At 55.1% G+C, this 25,100-nt stretch overlaps 1 protein-coding gene and 1 long non-coding RNA gene across 5 annotated transcripts in view; both read left to right on the top strand.

Annotated features, from left to right (window-relative positions):
- Positions 1-5,629: 5,629 nt before the first annotated feature.
- Positions 5,630-25,100, top strand: part of ACSS1 (acyl-CoA synthetase short chain family member 1) — a 42,734-nt gene continuing 23,263 nt past the window's right edge. For all 4 annotated transcript variants that reach the window (XM_027118120.1, XM_027118119.1, XM_027118118.1 and 1 more), the window contains exons 1-2: positions 5,630-5,939; positions 13,594-13,690. In XM_027118120.1, coding sequence (XP_026973921.1) covers positions 5,648-5,939; positions 13,594-13,690 — 389 coding nt within the window. In that variant the 5' untranslated portion in view covers positions 5,630-5,647. The remainder of the gene's footprint in view (positions 5,940-13,593; positions 13,691-25,100) is intronic.
- LOC113626465 (uncharacterized) lies at positions 7,422-9,760 on the top strand. The gene is made up of 2 exons (XR_003435164.1): positions 7,422-7,695; positions 9,269-9,760. It is a non-coding gene; the product is annotated as an uncharacterized LOC113626465 (long non-coding RNA).

The raw sequence follows: 25,100 nt of genomic DNA, 5'->3' as shown, positions 1-25,100 counted from the left end.
GCCTCTGCCGGACGATGGACCTGCAGGATGAACCACGAGGACAAGTGGCCACGGGGGCTTTCTGGCGTGTGTGGGAGACCCACAGGCTGTTCAGGATGAGGTCTTGGTGTGGGAGCTGGCTCTTCTAAGCAGTGTTGCCCTTGGCCGTCCTGCCCCCTTGCCCTTGGCAGTAGACGCATCCTCCCCCTCTACCTGCCCACTGCTCGCGGTTCGGTCTCAAAGGAAACTCCGAGACTCACCCGAGAGCACCTTCCCTAGCTGCCCAGCCCCTCAGTTTTTAATTTTATGCATGTCAAAATACAAACGTTCCCAGCCAGAACTGCTGCCATTCTCAGAAGCTGTTGGACCAAAATCCATTTATCCCTGGCTGCACTTGAGTCCAGGATACAGTTGGTTCTAGGGGGACCGGCTTCAACAGGAGACCGCAGGAAGTGAGCTGGGGTTCAGGGGTGAGGGGAGGGAGGCATGACTTCACTGCTGGAGCCCTGAAGTGGGAGGAGAAACAGCAGACTGAGGGGAACAGCAGCCCTCTAGCTGGGAGGGGGCAGTCTACTAGTTGGGAGCCAAAGAAAGACAAGGGAAGGGGCGGGGAGGGCATGAGATTTAAGCTCATTAGCCCTTAAATACGCCTGTGCAACCCCCATGCCTTAGAAGCTATGATTTTACAGAAACAGAAAAAGCCGGATACTCTGTCTGCCATATCCCCATCGGGATGAACACAGCACCTGGCGTTCGAGAGCCGAAGGATTCAGGGTCTGGCTCCCACTCGTTCATCTTGCACGTGACAACACCGAGGCACTTACTGCACGGTGGGCTGGGGGCAGTGCAAGGGCCTGGTGCGCTTGTCCTGGCTCCCTGACAGCGCCCTCTGTCCACCCGGCTTCCTCGAGGTGGACGGAGGAGGAAGCCAGGGCTTGATCCACGGGTGACGGTGGCCACGGCTCACAGTTCCTAGAGCTCGGCCCTCAGAGGGACCTTCTGTGTCTGGTGATTGCCCCTGGCCTGCTGCCACAGCAAGTGTCCATGCAGAGAGGCGGGAGGGGCCGTGGCTGTGAGGTCCCTGTGGACCTGGGCAGCGAGAGAACCGGTTCCTGGAGGTACCAAAGACACATCACAGGAGATGCCGCTGTCTTCTCTGATGGCGCTCTTGACCACTGTGGACTGTGGGAGTGTCTGCTGGGGGCCACGGAGAACTCAAAAGCCAAAGTCCTTCTTGTGGTTTGTGGATGGATGACACCTCAGTCTTTCCTGCTCACAGAGGGCTAGAGGGAGTTAAGGGGTTCCAGGATCTGGTGTTGACGGCATTTAGGGAGCTTGTTGCAAGAGCTGCATGAGAACAGACCCACCCCGAGGTCTGCTGGCTCCACATAGCCCCATCCTAAGCAGATGGGGGTCCCCAGCTCTGGGAGGACACCATTGCCAGCCCTGTGCCACCTGGAGTCTGTTCTGGTTTTCACATCTGGTCTCTCCCACTCGTTGGTGGTGAACCCTCCTGCCCTGGGGCTGCTGTGTGCATGCTCCCTCCCGGGGATCTGGTGTGCAGGGTTACGGGGCACTGCGTGGGGGTCCTGGAGACCCAACTGCTGAAGCCACGGATACGAGTGTGCCCACACGTCATCGCTGCCACTGAGGTCATGGGGACATCGGGAAATGCAGGCCTGGGGGCAGGGAGCCTGATACCCTTGTGCAGCCCATCCCAGACCCCCAGCAGCTGCATCCTCGCCTTCCTCCTACCCACTTCAAGGCTCTTAGTGTGGATTTTCTGTATTGGTTTTGCTTTGCATTTCAGTCATTTGATTTGGTGCCTGTCTCCCTGTCTCCCCCTTTCCTTGGTCGTGCCCTTGGGCTCAGGGGCTGTGTCTAGTTCATTGCTGTTGAGCTGACAGCCTCCATGTTGGCCCATGCACACGGGGTGGGTGGTGGTCCATCACTGAAGGGAGTTGTGGGAGTGAGGAGAACAGGGGCCAAGGAGCAGGGAGCTCTGGTGGCTCAGTGCTGGGTCTGCTGAGGGGGACAGGTGGGTCTCCCGAACCTGTATCTACAAAGCTGCTTCTCAGGAGGGTCCAGTGCTCCGAGCAATGTGGGAGGTAGGGCCTAAGAAGTCAAACACCCTAAAGCTGCTAAAACTGTGAGCGCTGGGGGCCAAGGCCCCCAACTTGACAGCTGTGCCGCCTTAGGTGGGCGTGTCCCCTCTCTGTGTTTGCTTTTTCATGTGTAAAGTGGGGACCAGGGCAACCTTCTCTTAGGATTGTGAGGGTTGCTGTCTCCGAGTTGAACATCAGGGCTGAGATGTAAAGTGAGCCCAGCTCCCCTGAAAACCCTCCCAGGCCTCCCACATCGCACCTGCCAACTTGCAGCCTTCTGCAGCAGAGGGTCCTGCCTGTGTTAAGGGCAGGGGCTTCTGTGACCCACGCTGCCTAGATGACCGGCTGCTCTCAGAACTGCCGAGGCCCCATGGGAAGCTGCTCTGTGGATGTGGCCAGACGGGCGGTGGGGTATGGCTCTACCTGCCATAGTTCCCAGAGAGCCGCTTCCAGGAGGCAGCTGGTGGCCTTGGCCTCAGTGGCCTCATCCTGGGTAAACTGGGCTGCAGGAAGTGCAATCTGTACCACCTGATTGGCTCAGCAGTGTTTTCTGTACCCACAATCACTTCTCTTTACCCAGCCTGAAGGAAACACCAGCTTTGTACTTCTTTCTTTTTTTTTTTTTTTAGATGTTGGGGGTAGGAGTTTATTAATTAATTAATTAATTTTTGCTGTGTTCGGTCTTTGTTTCTGTGCGAGGGCCTTCTCTAGCTGTGGCAAGCGGGGGCCACTCTTCATCACGGTGCGCGGGCCTCTCACTATCGCGGCCTCTCTTGTTGTGGAGCACAGGCTCCAGACGCGCAGGCTCAGTAGTTGTGGCTCACGGGCCTAGTTGCTCCGCGGCATATGGGATCCTCCCAGACGAGGGCTCGAACCCGTGTCCCCTGCATTAGCAGGCAGATTCTCAACCACTGCGCCACCAGGGAAGCCCCTGTACTTCTTTCTTTAGAGTCAATTCCATGTACATTGCCCACTGTTCTTGTAATAGGGGTGGGGCAGTTGAGCCGCCTTTATGTGGCTGTTACAGTCAGCTGGCGGGTGTCCTGGTGGCAGAGAGTGAATTGAGAGGTGGATTGCGGCCGTCTGCCCTGGGGGGCCCGGGGACAGGCTGGGGGCTGTGTCCCACGGAGCTCCAGAGCCCTGGCCTCGGCTGCCCACTGGCCGGGCCCAGGCCTTGAAGCAGAACGTACCTCTCCCCCATCCCCACCTCCGCAACCTGATGGCGGCGGCGGTCTCCATTGGTCACAGTCTGAGGGACCTGGCCCCACTTTGGGTGACCTGAGGGCCAGCTGGGTCCTGGGCACCTGGCTCCCTCAGTGATGATGGCTGGGCAGGGTCTGGGGACTTGGCCGTGAGGGTGCCGCCAGCTGAGATCTCCCTCTTCAGTCGGGCCTGGGCACTGGCAGGAGGAGCCGGACTGGGTGCTGGACGAATGCTCCCAGGTAAGGTAACCGGCGGCGCATGCACCCCCTCCTTTTAGCCTTGGAGGGTGAAAGTCAAGCCTTGGGACCTTGAACAAGTAAAATGAAGGGTAATGATGTTGCTTTGCTTATGGGATTTGTTAAGTGTTAAAAGCCACAAGGAGGCATGGAGACAGAACTAAATGCCTCCCCTTCCCTTTCTTGTCAGAACAGAGAATAACATTTGTTTTGGTGGAGGTTTTATAGGAACATCGTCACCTGGCCATGACCTGACCTCAAGAACAAAGGATCTGACACCAAGAAGTCTGCAACAACTAACCACGCCCCTCCCTCACCTTTCCTATAAAAGGGCTTTGCTGAACTCTTCTGGGGAGTTCAGGGCTTTTAAGGCATGAGCCGCCTGTCTCCTTGCATGGCCCTGCAATGAATGTTTCTCTGCTCCAAACTCCGATGTTTTGATATTGTTTGGCCTTACAGTGCATCAGGCACACGGACTTGCATTTAGTAACATTCTCTCCATGGGGTCTCTTCCTCCAGAAGGCTAGAGCTTACAGTATGGCAGCTGGGTTCCAGGACAGCAGGAGCTGCAGCTGTGGCCTTGCAGGGCCTGGACTGGGACAGTCAGAGCAGCACTGCTTGCCCACTTGAGGAGGAGCTTCTCACTTACACAAAGGGGTGAAGTTGATGGCCATCTTTGGGGCCCCCAGCCACCGTTATGGTCTTTCCCTATTTCAATTTTATTTATTCTATTAAAAAGGTGATTCAGGCCAAGTGGTGAAGCAGAAATTGAGGTGGGAGTAGGGTTCTGCCCACCATGTGCCTATTTCTTAGGGCTCAGTGCCCTCATTTGTTCCACTCAGGAGTTGAGAGTGGGCGGGACTTGATAGCATTAGGTAATTTTTAAATTAAGTGAAAAATGCAGGTCAAGCACTTGGCACAGAGCAGGGCCCATGTCTAGTGCTAGTTATCACTGGTTCCCCAGGCTAGAACTCAACCAACCAGTTTTCAAAACTACCCTTTTCCTTCTGTTTACCTTATTTATTATGTATTTAGTTTGTGGGTGCTGTAATATTTAAGAGTCTGGTTGAGACAAGTTTCTGTGGGTTCCCTTCTATCTTTCCTGGCTTGACAACAAGAACACCACCCCCACTACTGGGCTTCCTGGGTACAGCCCAGGGAGGGAGGTATCACTCCTGTTTCCCCCTCCTCAGGGCTGCATAAGAATAAAAGAGTTGGTGCCTGAAACATGCAACCTGGAAGGGGCACTCAGTGAGTTCAGTAGTGGAGGTGGTGTAGGCACAGAGACGTTAAGGAACTCGCCCGAGGTCACAGAGCTAGAAATGCCGGGTTTTGAACCCAGGCCACAGATGCTGGAGCACTGAGCGAAAACTCCCCAGGGTTCCAAATCAGCTACGGTTAGGGGAGCGTTTACTTCTCTACCACATGAAAGCACCGGACCCCAGACCACCGCCCCAGGTCCCCACAGCCTCCTGCGCCCAGGACCAGCCCATAGCCCACAGGGGCTGCTTATGTGTGTGGGCATCTTGGTGGGGGGCGGGGGACGGGTACAGGCCGACCAGGCCGCTAGAGGGTTCACTTGCAAGGGCGCCCAAAAGGATGAATACTTTGCCTTCAGCCTCTGAGATGTTGAATTGACCTAACTGGTGGTCCTCGGACCCACCTAAGCGCCTCGCTCCGTCGATCTCCTGAGGCCGAGCCGGCTCCCTCCCATGCCAGACAGTTCCGGGCGCCCGGGAGAGCCTGCGTCCGCGGCGCGCGTATCTGCAGGTCCCCGCGCGGCGCAGCCGTCGGGGCTTGAGGACGCACCAACTGAAACCCCGGCAGCCCGCTCTGGGACCACTTCCCCAGCTGCTCCCTCTCGCTTCCCGGCTCCGCTCTAGGGTGGGAGAAGAGAGGCGAGGTGGGACGAGGTGGGGCGGGTAGATTCTTCAGACTGGGACCGGTAGGGCCCGGGGTTGGCCGGAGGACGGGGTCGGGGGTCGGGGCCTGGCCGGGGCGTTGACCGGAGGGTGGGGCCTGGGCTGGGCGTTGGCCGGAGGGCGGGGCGGGAGCGGGCGGGGCGGGCGGGGCGCGGGCACGCGAGGGCTCGGTTGCCACAGCCGCGCGGGGCTCTGAGGCGCGATGGCGGCGCGCTGCTTGGGCCGCGGTGTCGTACGGCTCCTGGGCGGCCTTCGCGGGGTGGGCGCGCGGGGCCTGGCGGCCCCCCGGCTCTGGGGCAGCGCCTCCGCCCCCGCCGCGCCGGCCGGCTCGTACCAGGAGCGGATCGCGCTGGCCGCCAGCGAGCCGGCAGCCTTCTGGGGGCCGCTGGCGCGGGATGTGCTCGTGTGGGACACCCCCTACCACACTGTGAGCGACTGCGACTTCCGCAGCGGCAGGATCGGCTGGTTCCTGGGAGGCCAGTTGAACGTGTCCGGTGAGTGGGCCTGGGGGCCGGGGCGCCCCAGCTCACGCGGCCCGAGGGGACCCCGAGCCCAGCCGGCGGCGGCCCCACATGCTCCCTCCTCAGCGTTCGGGACTCGACCCCGGCGAGCTGCGCAGTCACCCCGCCCCCAACCACTAGCCCCGGAGACTCCCGGCCCGGCCCGGCCCGACTCCCCAGTCCCGGCTCGGGCACCCGGCGTCCCCCAAGTTTAACTGGGGCTCCCACCGTCCCGCACGGCGAGCGCGCCGGGCCGCGGTGGAGGCGGCGAGGGGCTCCAGGAGCAGGACTACCTGCTCTCGCCCCGGCGCCAGAGACAGAACCGAAAAGCTTCTGGCCGATGTCACCGCCGGGTGCCGGCCGGCGACCCGCCTGGGGAGCAGCCCTGCTCGTGTAAACAAATCGAGCCGTGGCGGGTGGTGGGGAGGAGGAAGCCCGGCCGGCAGCGGGAGTCAGCCCGCGGGCGGGAAGGAGGCAATGGTGGGGCCTCCTAGTGCTCAGTTTCCCCCTCGCCCCCAAGACCCACGGGGCTGGCTTTAGACCTCGTGCGACTGAGATCCCAGAAACCAGCTCCACCGCCAGTCAGTCCTCTGGTGTCTGCTGAGATTGGATCCACTACTGTTTTTGTCAAGATTGGGGTGGGGTGGGGAAGGGTGCACTGCACCCACCCCCTGCCCAGCAAGCGGAGAAGGCCCAGGAAATGAGGGAGGGCCCAGGCAGGCTAGGCCTGGGGTGGGGCGGCCAGAGGGGCTGCCTGTCAAGGAGGAAGCGGGTAACTGGGGATAGGTGAGATCTAGGGGGTGTTTAAGGAAAGGATCTGTAGGTCTTGGTGGCCAAGGCCTGAACTGGGCAGTGGGGTCTGAATCTCCCAGGCTCCACCATTTACTGGCCCACTTTTTCTGTTCCTCTGAGCCTCAGTCTCCTCCTGTGTAGACCGGAGGCAGTAATGCCCACCTGAGGGACTGGTTGTGAGGCCAAGGCACATAGAGCGATGGAACGGGCCTGGCACTTACTGGTGACCAATAAGTAGTAGTGATTTCAACTTGTGAAATTCAGAAATAGTCATAGAATTATAGGTAGTATCTTGCAGTTATTTTTCAAACAAAGAAACTTAAGGGAACTTCAGACCAGATTTTTTTTCATATGGTATATTGCTTTGCTGGTTTAATAAAAATGACTCAGTAGAGAAGTGTTTTCTCTAAACTTGAGTCAGCAGCGAGTGTCCTTGAACTATTGGGAAAAAATCAAACCCTTAGGTTTGCAGGGTTGGCGGAATGCGCCCTGGCTGGGGGAGAGCTGAGTGCAGAGGGACGCGCAGAAGGATGCAGCTCCTTTGGAAGCTGCCTTGGACTTGGGAGGCCTGAGACTGCGGGACATTCCAGGTTGACTCTGAACATGTGCCACCTTTCAGTCTCAGATAAGACGGGGGTCGGGGGGTGGGGTGGGGTGGGGTGGGGTGGGGGGGATGGATAACGACAGACATAATGGGACAGGCAGCAAGGGCCTCCTGAGCCTCACTTGGTCAGGGTCAAGGTCAGGGTCAGGGTGCAGCAGCAAGCAACTCTTCTGCCCCTTTTTCTTCACTTATTTCTCCTTTATGGTTACCTTAGCCAGAAACTGAACTTCAGAAAACTGCCTTGTAGAAAAACAGCTTTTCAGCCGCATTCTCACCTCAAATGTGTATGCAACCCACTCACCTGTCAGGAATATCTCTGCTGTTCGCCAGTGTCTGCAAATCACAGAGGTGATGGTATGAAAAAGGACCAGGCCAAGCCATGGCTGCCCTGGGAGCCACTAGAAAGTTGTGGGCTGGGTGGGGTGTTTTGGCATGATCTGTCTGTGTGACGATTGTGTGATGATGGCTTGTTCCAAAGGAGCATCGCTTGAAACTCGCTTTACCCCTTCAGGAAGGTCTGTACATACAGTTCTCAAAGTGTGGTCCCTGGACCAGTAGCATCAGCACGACCTGCAAACTTTTTAGAAATACAAGTTCTCAGGTCCCATCCTAGGTGGCCAGAACCAGAAACCGAGGGGTGGGTCCTCCAGGTGCTCCTGATACATACTTGAGGCTGAGAACCACTGACCTATGTCCAACCTGCTAAAGTGGGCAGAATTGGGAATTGTTTAACAGAGACAACTCTGTTAAACAAACAAAAAGAGTCTGTGGGTGGTTCTGTACTGTTGAGTCATTCCAGGTGTGTCTTTGGAGTCACACCTGGGTTTGAATCCTTGTTTTCCCAACTGTTCTTTTTTTTTTTTAAGTCTTGCCAAGTGCTTTTTTTTTAGTTAATTTTTTTATTGGAGTATAATTGCTTTACAATGTTGTGTTAGCTTCTGCTGTACAGCAAAGTGAGTCAGTTATACATATATATATGTCCACTCTTTTTTAGATTCTATTCCCATATAGGTCATTACAGAGTGTTGAATAGAGTTCCCTGCACTATACAGTAGCTTCTTATTAGTTATCTATTTTATATATAGTAGCATGTATAAGTCAATCCCAATCTCCCAATTTATCCCTCCCTCTCTCCCCTAACTGTTCTTTCGTGCGTCTCCTCTTCTGTAACATGAGAATAGTGCGTAACTGAATTCTGTTCCAGTTCCTATTGTTGCCATTTTATTAGTCTCACAGATTCCGTGGGTCAGGACTTTGGACAGGGCTGGCAGTGGCTTGCCTCTGCTCTCCGTCATCAACGTGACTCTAGTCATCTACATGCTGCTGACTCCCAAGTCTGGGGCCTGAACTGCAGGCTGGGCTCAGCTGGAGCTGCGGCCCAAAGCACCTACAAGGGGCTTCTCACAGGGTGGTGACTAGGCCCAGGGTCGTTGGTGGCCAGAGGTCCCAGAGACCAAGGCAGAGGCTGCTAGGCTTCTGACCAGCGCCGGGTGACCTGGGAACACCTGGGGCTGCTGTTACCATTGAATGAGAAAACACTTCGAAAGCACTCTGCACTGTCTTTAGAACATTCCTTGCACCCAATCACTGGCCTTTGTTAATTATTAATGAACCCTGGAAGGGAGGCTGTGACCTTGAACCTGGTGTTCATCAGTGCTGCTGAGCCTGCTGTGCTTCCTCTGAACGGGACCATGGGCATTTCCACCTGATCAGCCTGTTCCAGGAAGCAGGCTGGGGAGGGCACACAGGTGGCTGACGTGGCTCTGAAAGCCCTTCTTGGATCCTGGGAGAGCCAGGCTGTTGTAGGGGTGGGTAGGTCGTGGTGTCAGAGGCCCTGGGTTGGGGAGGTAAAGCCACACCCCCCTGCAGTGCCACGTTCTGGAAAGGATTCTTTCCAGCTTTTGAAGTTTGGCTCTTTCCCTTGTAGGGCTCAACAGATGTCTTTGCTCCTTGGGTATAAACTCCGAGATGTCAGGCAGTTGCAAGTGCAGAACTGGAGGGTAGTGACGCATTGCTTTCAAAACATAAAACTAAACTCTCCTTTGAGTCTGATTTTAAAAAACAAGTGTGTTTATTCTTACTTTCAAGCTCGGGTATAGAGACACTGTTGTTAACTAAGCATTGAACACAGAGATTCCTTGGACGCTTTTGAGAACGTTCCTTGCAGCAGTGGAAACCATTTCGCTGTAGCTCTCTCCTCTTCATGATGTGCCTCGAATAATTCAGATGGCAGACACACTGAGATGGCAAGAGCCTGCCCCCCGCGTTGCATTTCCTTCCAGCGACTGAAATAGCTCTCTCAGGTCCTTCAAGGAACTCTAAGTGGACACATGACCTCAGGTCTCAGAAGGAGCGTCCCTCAGAAAAGTCTGAATCCTCCCCAGTTGTTAGAGACGCGACCTACTTTAAATAGCAGATGCTTCTGGAAGGTTGGCAAATACAGTTTTTATGACTGATGTAATACCTCAAATTGTACCAAGGAGGTTTTCTATTTAAAGAAAACCTATTGTGAGTTCTTTTGTGAATATTAACTCCCTTATCTCTTCGGATTAAAATTGAATTTCTGTAAAGTGGGGAGGGGCAGGGATGCATTTAAACAACCAGCAAGAGTTTGTTGAATGAAAATGTCTGCCTTTGTGTGTACATGTTTATGATGGAAATGATGACCCTCTCATCACCTTTTCTTAAAAACAAACCCAAACCCACCACACACACCAGCTTACCTGCTTGCAGAGCTGTGACAGGCCCGGGTGCAGACTTGTCCTTAGGTGAATGAGATGATGCTTCATCTCCCATCATACCTGTGACACCAACATGACACCAACATGGTGGCCCCTTTGTACAGATGGGGAAATAAAGGCTCCAACTCATGTTTGGTGGTGAACGGTGCAGAAAATGCCCCAGTGCCTCGGAGCCTGCATTCTCATGAGACGGACCACAGATCAGTAAAAGAGCAGATCCACCCTGGGGAATGTTCTCAAGGTTTTTACAGCTGCTAAGGGGAGAATTAGGAAGTGTGTTCCACCATCCCCTGCCCCCCCTCCCGTGTTGAAGGAATCTTAGGGACATGGTCTCTGCCTGCAGGGACGTTCTGACCCAGATGGGGGAGGGTTTAGCGAGCTGGGAAGATGAGTGAGCGCTGAATGGTGTGGTGGGAGGGAGAGATCATTGTGTGCTGGGAAACTTGGAAAAGGCTTGAAATAAGAGGTCCGGTTTGAGCCAAGCCTTAAATTGCACTCTCTTCTTGCCCAGCTCTTCTTGGAAATACTTGGAAAGGAAATTCCCTTGTCCCGCTGCCCAGTTCTTTGGGTGGAGACTTTTTTAAAAATGGGGGATGTAAGAGTTTCCTTCCCTTCCTCCTTCCTCTTCTGTTTTCCTCTCTGCTGTTGAGGCAATAGCGGGAGCCATGCATACGTGTTAAGAGCCAACATACACATGGCATTGTAGAGCCACGTCGCCCCACACCCTGCACTGTGCTTTTCTCTGGGCGCTGTGTCATCTGAGTGTTGTCCATGGCAGTTGTGAACTGTGTTTCCCTTGGGGACACAGTCACAACATCTGACCCCATGGCAGGAAAACTCCAGTGGCATCTAATTACTACCATGACTCCCAGAGTCTGGAATCATTACCACCACCACGGATTAGGAGAGTGAGATTTAGCGGTGCTGTTTAGAGATAAACAAGTGAGTCTGCAGTTAGCGGCTAGCGAGTGGTTGGACAGCGGCCTGGCTCTAGAGCATGGTTTTAACCATGACCCCAGGCTGCCATCCAGTGGAGGCGTGGCCAGATGTCTTACAGAGCTCGCAAGAGTCTTTAATTACTCCTGTCCCCATTGGAAAAAGAAAGCCCCCCTGGAATTGGGAATATACATACCAGGTAGACGTGAGTGCATGTGTGTGTATGTCCGCCTGTGTGAGCGTGGTCCTGGACCACAGCATCATGTCAGATCTTGGTAGAAGTGAAATGCTTAGGCCCACCCCGACCTGCTCAGTCAGAGACTTAGGGTGGGGCCTCGCTACATGCTCATAAGTCCTCTGGGGATCCTGGGGCATTTAGAAGCCCTCATTTAGACCAAAAAGAAAACTTCTTGAGGGACTAAGCCATGAAGATGAGAAGAGGTCTCTTCCCTCCCCTGGGCATGGGGCCAACCTGGTGTCATTTGGACCCCACATTGCCCTCCAGCTCAGGGACTTGGGAGGTCCATCTGTCATCCATAGCTTAGGTGCTTCCTCTGCTCTGAGCCCCGGGTCAGGCTGCAGGTGTCCAAACAGGAACAGGGCATCTGGCCCCTGCCCACAGAGGGGCAGCTAGTTGGATACATTGCAGGAAGAGTTAAGAGTCTGGGAGGCTTGAGGTCCAAGGGAAGAGAAGTGCTCCATAACAGAGTGAGGACGTGTAGGCTGGGACCTGTGGGAGGGTGGGCACCAGATGAAGGGCAGGAGTGGTGAGGGTGGGACGGTGTACCCCAGGCAGGGTGAATCTGTGCAAAGGCCCCGAGGCAGGAAGGCCTTCAGCAGACTCGGCACGGCCAGTGAGGGGAGGGGACGGGATCCACCCCTGCTGAGAGTGGTCACCACCTCAGCTGCCAGGCGAGGGTATGGCCTCATCTGCTGCTTGTTCAAGAGAAGCCAGAAATCTGTGGTTTTAGTGTGAAAACTCTTGATTTCTAAACTTTGGACCAGACTGACACACACGTTGATGTTGGGTTTATTGTGTAAATCCAGGTTTTGCCACCAAGCCCCTTCTCAGTTTGCCTTCTTGCTTTCCTCTCTTCTATTATTTTGGCATTTTTTTCTCTTCTATTTTTCTAGTCATTCAAAGAACTTTCCTGTGTAAGTAGTAATTTTTCCCATGACATCTATCTTTATTTATTAAATTTTTTGAGGTATAATTTATATACTTGTTAGGAGCCAGAAAGTTGAAATGAAACTTTTTAATTTGTAAGAGTAAATGACAGATAAAATAACCTGAGAGGGAAAAATGTGATACACACACACACACACAGACACACACACACACAGACCCACACACACACACAGACACACACATAGACACACACACACACACAAGCTAAAGTTTGTAAATGTTTTCATGTGAGTTCACCCTGTTGAGGATCATGGGAATCACGTGGTTTGTTATGGGGAGGGCCTCCCATGACTTTTGTCAGAATGGTTTTCCATCAGGAATATTTGTAGTGACTCGCAGCAGGGTGATTATCAGGTGGTAGTTGACCTTGTGTTCCTGTGGTAGCACCTCAGTGTTGCCTTCCACCTGATTCTGACCCAGCCCTGTGAGTTAGATGCAGCAGTGGGTGCATCTCCCATTTATGTAGGAGGAGATTGATTTGGAGAAGATAGTAACTGCCCCAAAAAGAAAAACAAAAGAAAAATTTATGTACCTGGACATGAGGGTGACCCTGAAGACCAGGTGAGCAGTGGCTGCTGCCCCCAGAGCTGTTTGTGGTATTTATTCCTCTGCTGATGGGGAAGTAATGAAAACAGGCCACGAGGGCTGGCTGGAAGGGGCTCTGGCACAAACCGGCCAGAGCCAAGCTCACCCTGAAGTCCAGCCAATGGTGGTGAATAGGAGGTTAGCAATGAACATGATCCTACTAATCTTCAGGTTGACGGTAAACCAGCACAACTGACCTGTTTTTGTGGGCAGTCATGTGACCTGAGCTTGGGTAATGGACGGGAAGGGAGCAGAGCCTCCCGGAAAACTAGCAAGGCATTTTGCCATCATTGCATCACTTCTTGGGGGAGGGTTCTGGCTGGACACCTGAGAAGGGATGTGGGCCCTTGTCCTGGATCGCACCTCCACCACATGAGAGCCCACCCCACGCACACGCACTGATTCAGGGACCCTGTTTGCATCGAGTCTTCTTTCCCACAGCCCAGCCTGCGGCACTCAGCCCTGGCCGTGCACGTTAGAACCGCCAGGGAGCCTTGAAAACCACGGGGCCAGTCGGGTCAGGGTCCCCTGGGTGGGGGCCGGGGTTGGGACTCCTGGTGTGAAGCACCTGCTTCAGAGCATTCCCAGGGGTCACCTGTACCTGCGAGGTCATCTTTGTGTAGTGACCACCTCGTTTCTGCAGGCTCTATCACCGTTCTCCTTGCAAGGAAGTAGAAACCCGCCTCTGATGAGGGAAGGGTCCACCCCAGTGAGAGCAGCGCAAACCACTGCAAACCTGACCCTCCCCTTTCCGACTCCAGTGGCACCAAGTGTAACGTCCATGAACCTGTTTTTGTGCAGTCAACTGCTTGGACCAGCATGTTCGGAAGTCCCCGGAGAGCGTCGCTTTGATCTGGGAGCAGGATGAGCCTGGAACTGAAGTGAGGATCACCTACAGGTACCATGTGTCCCCTGAGGGAGGGCGCCTCTGTCGTGCTGGACGTCAGCACCAAACGCTGCTGCCGGGCTGTGACAGGAGGAGCCCCGGCCTCCTTGCCTACCTGGGCAATACTTGTTGTCTTTAGATTCCCCTGGAAGGAACTGGGTCCTCAGAAACAAATATGACAAACGTTCAAGGCACAGGGCAGACTCTTGGTGCGGTCCCGTGTGACTGTGACCTCTTCTGGGCGGGGGGTTATATGAGTATCAGGGGCCATGTTTCCTCTTGGGAAATGTTCTCTGGTCTCAGGAAAAGTAAACATGAACATGGACTGAATAAAGTACACGCTGGGGTAACTAAAATCAGCCCCTCTTAGTGTGCTTACAACTGTGGCACAACAAATAAAATGGTCTTTAAAAAGGGGCTAAAATAAAACAAACAAAAAGGGGCTACACCTGATATTTGTATCTGTGACTCCTTAAATAAATTCTTCACGTATCGTGTACGCCAAGCCTGTGTGTTGGGGGGTTGGAGCGGACCCGGCATCTGGGGGCAGGTGCTGGCCTTAAAGCCCTGCCCCCTCCCAGGACTGGCTTGCTCAGAGGTCTCTGGTCTGTCACCGCATCCCTGTGGGAAAAGCCCTTTGCTCAAGCTTCAACTTGCCTTTCCAGCGCTATCTCAGGAGGAGGGTTCAGAGGAGCAGGTCCTGACCGCGGGGACCCCTGGTTTCCTGCTTGTTTTTCAGATGCAGGTTTTATCACAGATCCAGGGCACCAAGCCTGGGGAAGCTGTGTTCAGCTGAACTTCTGGATGGAGCAAAGTGACATTCGTTAATCTGCTGTGGCTCCTAGTGCGTCCTGCCTTGCTTGTCCCTCCCCTGCTCCCAATGCCCCTCGGCCGTCACAGTCCCTCCCAGCCTTTACTGCCAGTCACTGCACTGACCTGGGTCCCCTGGACAGACACCCTCCTGACTCCATGGGGTCCACGCATCAGCAGCACTGTGGCCTGGGACCCCCGGGCCCTGCACACTGGAGTTGGGGGCACTGCTCTAATAGACAAGCCGCTCCGCTGTTCTTCACCCTTATTGGCCCGACTTGATCTCTGTGTGATTGTCCAGTAGATTAAGTCTCTATGGGTGGGGGTGGAGGAGGTCAGGGGAGTTCAGCTGTGGGCTAATTTTCTCCGGTCCTCCCGTGGACCAGGACCCGGAACTGGGGTTGGGCCGAGTCAGGCCCCTGAGAGCTGCTCGGCTGGACTGCTGAGTGTGTGTTTGCAACTGGGGGGGAGTCTCAGGACTGCAGCCATCTTGTTAAAACAAACAGCAACTTCATTTCCATAGCAGAGAAGCCCCGGGCAAGGTATAAACCTGTAAGTACAGGCAAAGAATTTATTATTCTCTCTCTAAAAATAAACAAGCTCAGCCTGAAGAAATGGTTTTACAAACTTCAGCTGGTCTTAGTGCCAGGTGACTGTTGTTATTTACTGTTTGAGGGAAAAGAGAAGTGTGTGAACGGGTTGTCTGTAATTGCAGCTAGTTTTTCTTTTCTTTTTCTTTTTTTTTTTTGTGGTACGCAGGCCTCTCACTGTTGTGGCCTCTCCCGTTGCGGAGCACAGGCTCCGGATGCGCAGGCTCAGTGGCCATGGCTCACGGGCCCAGCCGCTCCGCGGAATGTGGGGTCTTCCCGGACCGGGGCACGAACCCGTGTCCCCTGCATCGGCAGGCGGACTCTCAACCACTGCGCCACCAGGGAAGCCCCTGCAGCTAGTTTTTGAGGGACTTGGATTCATAATTTTCCTGGTCATGTTAGGTTTTTGACGTGAGATTTTCTTCCTCCTGTCTCAGAGGAGGGCTGCCTACACTTGGTGCTCGTCGTCCTGCCAGCATACAAACTGCCACTAAGATAAAGTGCATTCCTGCCAAGTGTCTCACATGGTGGCACCCAAGGTGCCCCAGGATGGTCACAGGCCTTGGCGACCTGAAGACCAAGTTCCAGACCCATGGTCTGAGCCCTTGAAGGAAACTGCGTGGGGATGTGGTTCTCACGGGCTGGGGTGCTGGAGGTGGATTCCTGGGGACCACGCCTGCCTGGTCTGTCCTAAGCTTGGGGCACCCATCTCAGTCCTCAGGTGCACAGAGCCTCTCCCTCCTGAGTCTGCTGAATTCTTCTGAAGAGGTGCACTTCTGAAGAATCATCAGAGAGCTTGTAACGTGAACCCACTCCTGTCCCAAGCCCAGTGATATGTGGGTCCACATGTGTTGCACACGCCCTCGCACACACGCCCTAAACGTGCACGTGTCTACAACCTGCTCTTGGTGTTCAAGGATCCTCCGGAGCCGCTCTCCCGGGTTGCAGGCACCGCCCTGCTCCTTTTCTGGAAGTTGGGCCATTGCCTGGGGGTGGCCTGTCTGCTGTCTTCAAGGTTCTGAGCACTGGGGTGTATGTGCAGCTGCACCTCCCTAGGGTGGGGGAGGCCTGGCAGGACCAGCTTTGGGAACCCCGGGGCAGCAGAGTGTCCTCAGCCCGGCCCCACCCCGCCTGCAATTGTTGCTTGGCTGGCGGCAATTCCCAGGCGCACCCTGGCAGCCGGGCTGAGGCCTCGGGGGCCCGCTAGGCAGCGCGTGGGGCGCCTCATGCTGGTGCCGGCTGCGTGGCTCTGGGAGAAGGACAGCCTTGTGGGCTGGGGTTCTGTCCTTCAGGCGCGGTGCTCCCTCCCTGATGGGAGGCGAAGGGGCAGGACCTCCGCCGTCTGGGATCAGCCTGGGATGGCCTGCACGTGTCTCCCCGGGAAGAGGGCAGCCTGTGACCTGAGGCCGGAGCCAGGGCCAGAGGGCCGCCCATCCGATTTCCAGCCTTCCTCTGCCCAGAGGTGTGTTCAGAACTGACCTGAGGGAGCTGTTCTCCCCAGCGAGCCAGCAGGCCTGCAAACCTGGGCCCCCTGGCACCGCCTGAGGCCTCCGAGGCCAGGGCTGCAGAGGCCAGGCAGGCACATAATCTGGGTGGCTCCCCGAGGCTGTGCAGCCAGATAGCACTGGGAGCAGTTCTTTCCAGCCGTCCACGTGCTTATTTCGCAAGATGGTCCTTCACATTCAGTTTAAGCAGACAGATTCTAGAGGCCCTTGGCGATGGGGATGTGGACAAACACAAATCCCTGTCCTCTAGGCAGGTGGTGCGGGGGCTCAAGACCATTGCCTGCCTGGAGCCCGGGCTCTGGGCCAGGGGTTTCCAAGCTGGGGACGGGCAGAGGGCATGGAGCAGAGCAGACGCTGTGGCTGGTCCTGGTGTTCTGTGCTCAGGACCTCTCAGTGGAGGGTGCCTGCGCTCGGACAGAGGCGAGAGCAGCCTGAGAGTATTCACCAGGCTCTGAACCAGGATCTCCCATGTGAGGCTCTCTGGACAGGGGTCCAGACATGAGTCCTTTAAAAAAACAGTTTTTTAAAAATTTATTTTATTGAAGTGTAGTTGATTTACAATGTTGTGTTAATTTCTGCTGTACAGCAGGGTGATTCAGTTATACACATATATATTCTTTTTCATATTCTTTTCCGTTATGGTTTATCCCAGGATATTGAATGTAGTTCCCTGAGCTCTACAGTAGGCCCTTGTTATTTATCTAAGATGTGACCTTTTAATTAATCTGTAGCATGTTTTAGCCCTGGCCTGGCCCTCCTCTGTGAACGCGGGTTGCCGTGAGGGCAGCGCTGCTGTGGTCATGGCCAGGCTGTGCAGCTGAGCTGGGCGTCTGGGCTGCAGCGGGGAGAGCAGGCCTGGCACCCCCCATGTGCCCACACGTGAGCCGAGTGGAGTTTCCACTGTGGGTCCAGCCCTAGAGGCAATGATTTCTGTAGTTGTTCCAGCTGGGCCTTCTTATGGTGGGGCGTGCACAGTGGGGAGCCCCTGCCCAGAGGCGCAGAGTGGACGGAAGGCCCCCTCCCCGCTGCCTGCCTCAGAGCCCCTCGGCCAGCGCGGAGGATGCCTCCTGCCTGGGCCAGCCGACCAGGCACTGGGCGTTACTGGTGCCTAGCGTGGGGGGCCCACTGAGAATACAGAATGGGGCCCAGCCCCTGGGGCGGCCCCCTGTCTGGGGCAGCCACACCAGCACCCCTGGGTAGAGGGTGCCTCGAGCTCTGAAGCCTGGAGGCACCTCCTGAGAAGCTGGCTTGTGCCCCGGGCCCCGGGTGTCTTTACGTGGCCACTTGTTAAGGTCACGGAAGGGCCCTGTGGGCTCTGGTGGGAGGAAGCAGGAAGTTGCTGTAACGCCGTTGGAGAAGACTTTGAGGAAGTGCTGGGGGGTTGGGTTTTGGGAGGCCGAGGAGGGGAGGCCCGAGCATGGAGGCCGAGGGCAGGGCCGGCCAGCGCACTGTGGGGTGAGGTGGCGGGGTGGGCGGAGGCCTGTGTTCCCGCCTGCTTTGTCCCCAGCTGTGTGTGACCTGGAGCAAATCTCCAGCTCTCTGACCCTGTTTTCTCCTCCACTGGGTGCTGGGTGTTGAGCAGCACAGGGGAATGAAAGCCGAGACCTGGGTCTGGGAGGATGTGGGTCTGATTTGGCTGTAGGTCGGGGCAGGTGAAGGGAGGTCAGTAGAGGATTTCAGATTTGACGAGGGGAAGGGCACGGGTGGCCCTGCGGCTGCTGCGGCCGGGAGGGCCGGGTGGGGTTTGCAGGGAGAGGTCCTCACGTCCGGAGAACAGTTAGGAGCCCGCTAAAAGGCAGCCCCCTGACCCTTGCATCTGGTGCTTCTCACCCCCAGATTAACTACAGTTTGCAGTGAGCAAACTCCTTTATTAAAATATTAGGGCAACTGAAGGGGAAGATCATTAATGGACATAGTGAGGCTGAGGGTGGGGTGCTTTGGGGTGAGCCAGGGCCGGTGACCATGAGGCTGCAGGACAGGGGCCCCTGGCAGCAGGGTGAGTGGGTTTGTCGGTGGGCTCTCCTCGGTGGAGGCACCGGAAACTAGTGGCTGCCAGGCTTGTGTGCAGTGTCCCCTGCTGGCCTCTGAGTAACTCTGATTGCGAAACTTGGTCAGGAATCCCCGTGCTGGCTCCCAGAATCTGGTAGGAGCTCTGGGTTACGTGGATGGAGCTGGTTTTAAACCAGCATTTAACTTTCCTTTAAGACTTGGCTCCAGATTTTGAAGCTGGCAAGTGCTTTGAATCTTTCTATACGTAACACTTAGTTTTCTTTCCCATTCTTTTGGGCAAGCTGAGGCTCTTGGAATTTCACATTTTGCAATGGCCCTGTCTTGGGACTGCAGCAGGAATGACCTCCACAGAGAGTCGAACCTCCTTGATGGGGCCCTTTCTGGGAACCCTCTGGCGGACGTTTAGTTGGAGGAGCACACATAACAGACGTCTCCCTTGGAGTTGGATGCCTGCTTTTTGTGAACTCCCTTCTGCTGTGCAGGCGATGCTGGAGGGGCTGCATTGCGGGAGGTGGAGGGGCAGCAGCCTGTGGAGGGAAGGGGCGCTGGCCCCTTGGGGACCAGTCTTTAAGGAGGTGCTTCTGTTCCAGCTGTGTGGTCCGGCTTCTGGCAGCTGCAGACCTGGTGGTGGGAGGGGGGCCGACAGCCTTGCTGTGGCTGTGCTGGGTCCCCTCTGGGGCAGCACAGAGGCCTGCTTGGGTGCTTGTCATCCCAGGCCCCTCCCCGACCCTCCCCGCCCGATCCTTGGCCACTTCCTCTTCCGGCTGAGGTGGAAAATGAAGGCCCCTGGAAGGAGCAGCCCGGCAGGCAGCCCTGAGACCCTGCAGGGCCACCCTGATGCTCGGCTGACATGTAGCCCCCCGTGCCCACCGTGCTGGACCCTTCTGTCTGCTGCCCAAGACCCGCTTGCAGGAGGGTTCCCTGTAACCAGCCAGGGGCTGGCTGTCCTCCAGGTCCCCGGGCCCTAACCCTGGCCCTGACCCTAAGGAGGGGGCAGCCCCCGCTGTGTGGGCCCCTGGCACTTACAATCTTCGTTTGGATTCCCGGTCACCCTGGGTTGTAAAGTGAGGGACCTGATGCCCAGCGAGCTGAGGGGACTCTCAGGCTCACCCAGCTGGAAATGCCAGAAACAGAGTTTGGACCCAGCAGTGTCTGATCTGCGAGATGTGCTGTGGCATCTTGGAGGCGGTGAAGGTGTAAATGGCGGGCTGCCCTGTGGCGCTAACTTGGTGACAGGCCTGTAGGTCTGTGTGCAGACATCGCACCCCTTCACTGACCAGGGCTATGTGTTCCAGGACCTCCAAGACAAGGAGTCGCATGTTAACCGCGATTCCAGCTGGGGAGGAGAGGTCAGTGCCTGAGGGCTCCAGGTGGCCTCTAGGAGGGACAAGGGACGGCTGCGGAACAAGGTGGGCCTAAAGACTGTGGAGTCCTGGTGTGACGGCGGGGCCGTGAGGAGCAGAAAGTGCGCGTGCTGGAGGGGCTCTGGGGACCTCGGGGCCCTGGAGGCAGGAGGGGTCACTTTGGGTACGAGAGGAGGGGTAATGGGCCAGGTTAGGGGGCCTGCCTGGCCCTTCATTCTGTCTCCTGACCCCCTGTGTCTGTCTTGGACCTCATCCGAACCTGGGAACAGTGGGAGTCTGGATGGGGGAGAGGCCTGGCAATTTCCCATCAACAGATCCAGTTAAACTTCCTCTGGGAAGCTGGAGCGAGGTTTCTGGGCCACTGGGAGGGTGGATTCCTTTGCTCCATCTGGGCCGACAGCCCCATTCTCCCTGCTGGTTGTCCTTGGTAGCTCAGGGCTACCAGCCTGCGGGAGCCTCTGGGGTTCTTCGTGTGTTGGCACTGCCTGCCTCGATGTGAGCGGGGCTCTGAGTCTGGAAAGGAAAGAACTTCTTTTCTGGAGACAGGACTCGGGCTGAAGGCCAGTGCCGAGGTCCAAGGGAAATCAGGCGTGAATCAGGGAAGAGGGCAGACCTTTTCTCAAGTCTGACCCGTCACTTCTGTTCCACCAGGGCTGCGTCAAGAGGGGGAGAGAAAGACTTAGGATGAGAGGGAGTTGGACCCTGGGGCAGGTGGTTCTGAATGTGGAGCCAAACACTGAAGTGTGAAGAAAAGCACGCCCACCCCGCCCCAGTTCTGCTCCGTCCTGATTAGAGGAAGGCTCGATTCAACCACAGTGAGCGGCTTTGAGCACTTCTCTTGCTCATTTCAATCCAAGGAAAAATGTTACATAAATAACGATGGAGTTGGCAGACGGCAAAAATCCTCAGGTTTGGGAACCTTTGAAATAGGGTGTCAGTTATTCTGAAGCTGTGGGTTTTGAGAGCTGCCCTTGGAGCCAGGCTTGGGTTTGAATCCTGACCTGACCCTTGACCCTTTCAGCTGAATAGCCTTGAGAAGTCACTTAACTCCTCTGTGCCTCAGTTTCCTCATCTGGAAAATGGGGTCGTGATGGTAGCCCCCAGCCCATGGGCTGTTGTGAGTGCTCCACGGATGTGCCTAGGGTTCAGAGCAGCGCTGTTCCTGCTGTCACCGAAGGAACTGTGCATGTGGTGGCAGTGGGCGGGCAGGAGGAGGCTTCCCTGGGCGGTAACACGAGCGGGTTGGGGAAGGCTGAGGAGGCAGGAGCCCGTGGGCCTGCAGGTGGCCAAAGCTGGCCCGGAGAGGAGGCTCCTTGTGGTCACAGTGGGTGGCAAGCGTGGCTGGAGAAGACGGGGCAGCGGGTGGAGGTGGTGGGGTGACACGGCAGGTGGCGGATGGGCGGGGTGCACAGGCATGGCGGTGGGTCTACCGTCCCTCCAGGCTCCCGGAACCCCAGGCCATTGCCAAGTGCCTGGAATCTGTAGCTGGCAGCAGCCCTGACTGTGGATGATGCATCCTCAGACCCACCTCCCACCCCAAACGAGGGCTTCCCATCAACAGCCACGGCAGGGCGCGTGGAGCAGGTGGGCCTTCAGGGGAGGGATTCTCGAACCGCATTCAAATACACTGGTGACTCTCATTCACCCTGAGCCAGTGAAACGGCTGCCTAAGAGTTACACAAAAGCAAACTGGCATTTTCACTCTCCTTCCTGCTGTTAAGGAACCACTGATTTTCACCAATTTTATTTTTCTGCCATTCTGCAATAATTATAGCTACTGTTTATAGGATCCCTTTATATGTGCCTAGGACTTCATATTTGGTCTTAAGTCTGTTTGGGCTGCTATGACAAAACACCACTGACTGGGCGGAGTGGGGGGGCTTATAAATAACAGAGACTTATTTCTCACAGTTGTGGAGGCTGGAAGTCCAAGATCAAGGTGCCAGCACGGTCACCTGCTGGTCAGGCCCTCCTCCTGGGTCACAGCCAGTGCCTTCCTTTTGTGTCCATACATGGTGGAAGGAAAAAGGGAGCTCTGTGGGGGTCTCACTTATAAGGGCACTAATCCCATCATGGGGCTCCACCCTCGTGCCCTAATTACCCCCCCCCCAGGCCCCATCTCCTAATACTATCATCTTATCATCTTTGGGGGTTAGGATTCTGCAGACATTCAGACCACAGGAGTCCTCGAGACCACCTTAGTAGTGGTCCTATTATTAGGCCATTCTATGGTTGAGACAGTCTAGACCCTGGGTGTATGGGGAGCTGGGTGGGAGCCCCATCTCTGATCAAATGTCGTTCACTGAGGCATTCTCCTGAGAGGGAAATTCTCTGAGTCCAGAACTTTCTGCAGAGTGTAGCAAAACCTCAAGGAGAATACATTTATTTTTTGTAATAAATTTAGAAAACATGCAGCTTTAGTGATTGCAAGTTCACTGGCTGGCCTGGCGTCAGCTGTGGCAGTTCAGCTCTTGTTTCCTGTGAACGCTGAGTGTGTGCGGGGCCTTCCTTGGCAACGGCAGCTTGGGCGTTTTTGTGTCGACATGTGGCAGCTGCTTTACAGTTCACTGCAGCTTACCTTTGCTCAAGGTCATGGTCACGTGATCAAATCATGACGTGAGAGGCATTTCATACTTGGGTTATGAGCCTGCTCAGCTGAATTTCCTGGGCTTCTGTTCTCTCGGTGGCAGTAAGTAGCAGAGTAAGCACATGTCATTATGTTAGATTAGATTTAGTGGCTACAGCAATGTCTGGGCCAGAGGAGTCTGCCAGAGGGAAGGAGTTGGTCCCGAGGCCTGGTGAGCTTCTCCCTGTGAGAAGGGGACCCTCTTGCCGTGCTCCGCTTTCCGAAAGCCAGCCCTTGCTTCTCTCACCACCTCCATCTTCCAGAAATGGCTTGCTGAAGAGAATATCAAAGTCTAGAGAAGTGTACCGAAGAAAGATGTGTCCTGTCCAGTCCTGCATCTGGACCACGGGGTTGACCCCTCCCCTCAGCACCAGGCTTGGAGGAAAGAAGTGACTGCCACAGGCCTTCCACACACACATCGACACAGTTCCCTGGGTTCCTTCCCTTATCGGCAGAAGGAAACGCAGAGGACAGGAGCTGTGTGCTGGCCTATCAGTGGGGTGGCCCTGCCCATCGCCCTCTCTGAGGGGCAGGATGTCTCCTGCCAGGGTACAGGAGGTACAGGAAGCTGGGAGGCATTTGCGGGGTGGACCCGGCGCTCATGGTTAGAGCTCGGGCTCCAGTCGCCCTGCACCCGCCAGGGCTTTCGTCCTTTCTTGCTTACCTGCTCTTCCTTTCCGGTCCACAGATATCTGTTGCATACCTTCTCTGAGCTAGGCCCGGTTCCGGACGCTGGGAGGAAGGCAAAGAACAAATCCCTGCCCAAGTAAAGCTCATACTCAGTGGGGCAGGTGGACACAGAAGGAGGTAGCCTCTTTTCCAGTGTTTAATGAGCACAAGAGCCAGAGTAATGGTAATGGTAGCAAGTAAGCAAGGCATGCATTCCGGATGTGTTTCTTAAATACAACAGCACCACACACACACACACACACACACACACGCACACAAACACACCCGGCTTATCTTACTTCCCCTGGGGCTGTCCAGCTGTGTCCTGTTTTGGATTGAGCTGGGCCAGAGGTGCCTTTCTTCTGTCTGTGTTTGGGCAGATGTTGTGTTGGTTACGGATTAGCACTGGATGAATGCTCCTCCCACTTGAAGCTTAGAGTTGGCTGTAGATGGTTTCCTTCCTTCCCCCAAGGCCAGGCAGCATTTTGCTGGTGTTCAGCACCCTGAATATGAGGCCAGTCTGTGTATTTGTGCCTGTCATTTGCATGCGTCCACGTGGAAGGCATGGCCCTGAGGAGTCTACTCACAGACAAATGTAGATATCTTATTCAGAACCTGCATGACGAATGCTATATTTCTCCTGGCACTTGAAAATAGAACTCTAACTCATTTTGTTGAGATCATTTCTCAGAAAGCTGCGTGTCACTGTCCCTTGGAAAGATCTCGCAGGCAAGGAGGAAGCCAGTGCATCCTGCAGTCAGCCCAGAGCACCCATCACTGAGTGGCTGCGTTCTCTGTTTGATAAGAAACAGCATTTCGGTTTGTGAAAGTCTGAGAAGTTATGAGTATCCAAGAACTGCTTTTGAATGATTTTTGAGTACCTCACGTAACAGGATCACTTGAATAGCACTTACTTTTTTGTGATTTGAAGACCTAGGTTTGCTGACCATATATTCCAGTGGTCTAAGTCTGGAGAAGATTGGTAATGAAAAGCAAAAGCTTAAAATGAAAAATCCAAGTTTAAAAATATAATGGATGAACTGGAAAGATGAGGAGAAATTGAGATGGAATTAAATAGGGACAAATGGATAGTCCGGAAAGTCCGATTTTAAAAATTAATTTACTGACTGTGATATGGAGGACCCCTGTTCAGAGTCCTGTTCTGTGTGTGGCGATGGTCAGTGGGTTAGTGACCTCATGTTGAATTTGGGCCACCTTTGTCAGGCATTAGAAAATAAATGTATTCTTCATTTACATGGTTAAATATAGAGTTGGGGTCAAGGGTCTGCGTTCCATATTCTGACCCGGGCAGATACCATGGGAATGCCGGGGTCCGTTTGGTAACCTGGGGGTTTCTAGAGAATGGGAGTGGCGTCACGGAGGGCTGGGCGAGAGAACCTGGGAGAGAAAAGGCTTTGCGAGGTAGTGGTGGGGGGTATTCAGGAATCTGAAGGGCTATCATTGAATGACAGATTTTCTCTGGACGTCTTTAAAGGGCTGAACTGGGACCAAGGGGTGGAAGTGGAACAGCTACAAGTCTTGGCCTGATTCTAGGAAGACTGTTTAGTGCTGTGCGGGGTGATTCCCAGCAACGTGATGTTTAAGCAGAGGCTGGACCGCTGTGGCCAGGAACCCCAGGGAGGCTTCAAGGATCTCTTTGACCTTGAGTTTTATGGCCTTGGCAGAGAGGATGGGAAGGGGAGTGAACTCGAGAGATTTACCCCGATCAGATTCTTTACCAGAAACTTCTCTGGATGCAGCGGCAAGGGTGTGGGACCCAGCAGACTCAGTTCCAGGGCCCATGAGGAGGCCCCTCGATCCTCCAGGGAACACCTGGGCTACTTCAGC

The sequence above is a fragment of the Aethalodelphis obliquidens genome, unplaced genomic scaffold (genome assembly GCF_003676395.1).
Source record: "Aethalodelphis obliquidens isolate GAN/ISIS:26980383/991018 unplaced genomic scaffold, ASM367639v1 scaffold18, whole genome shotgun sequence".
Classification (NCBI taxonomy): Eukaryota; Metazoa; Chordata; class Mammalia; order Artiodactyla; family Delphinidae; genus Aethalodelphis; species Aethalodelphis obliquidens.
The sequence above is the reverse complement of the archived record's forward strand: the minus strand, read 5'-3'. Positions and strand labels throughout refer to the sequence as shown.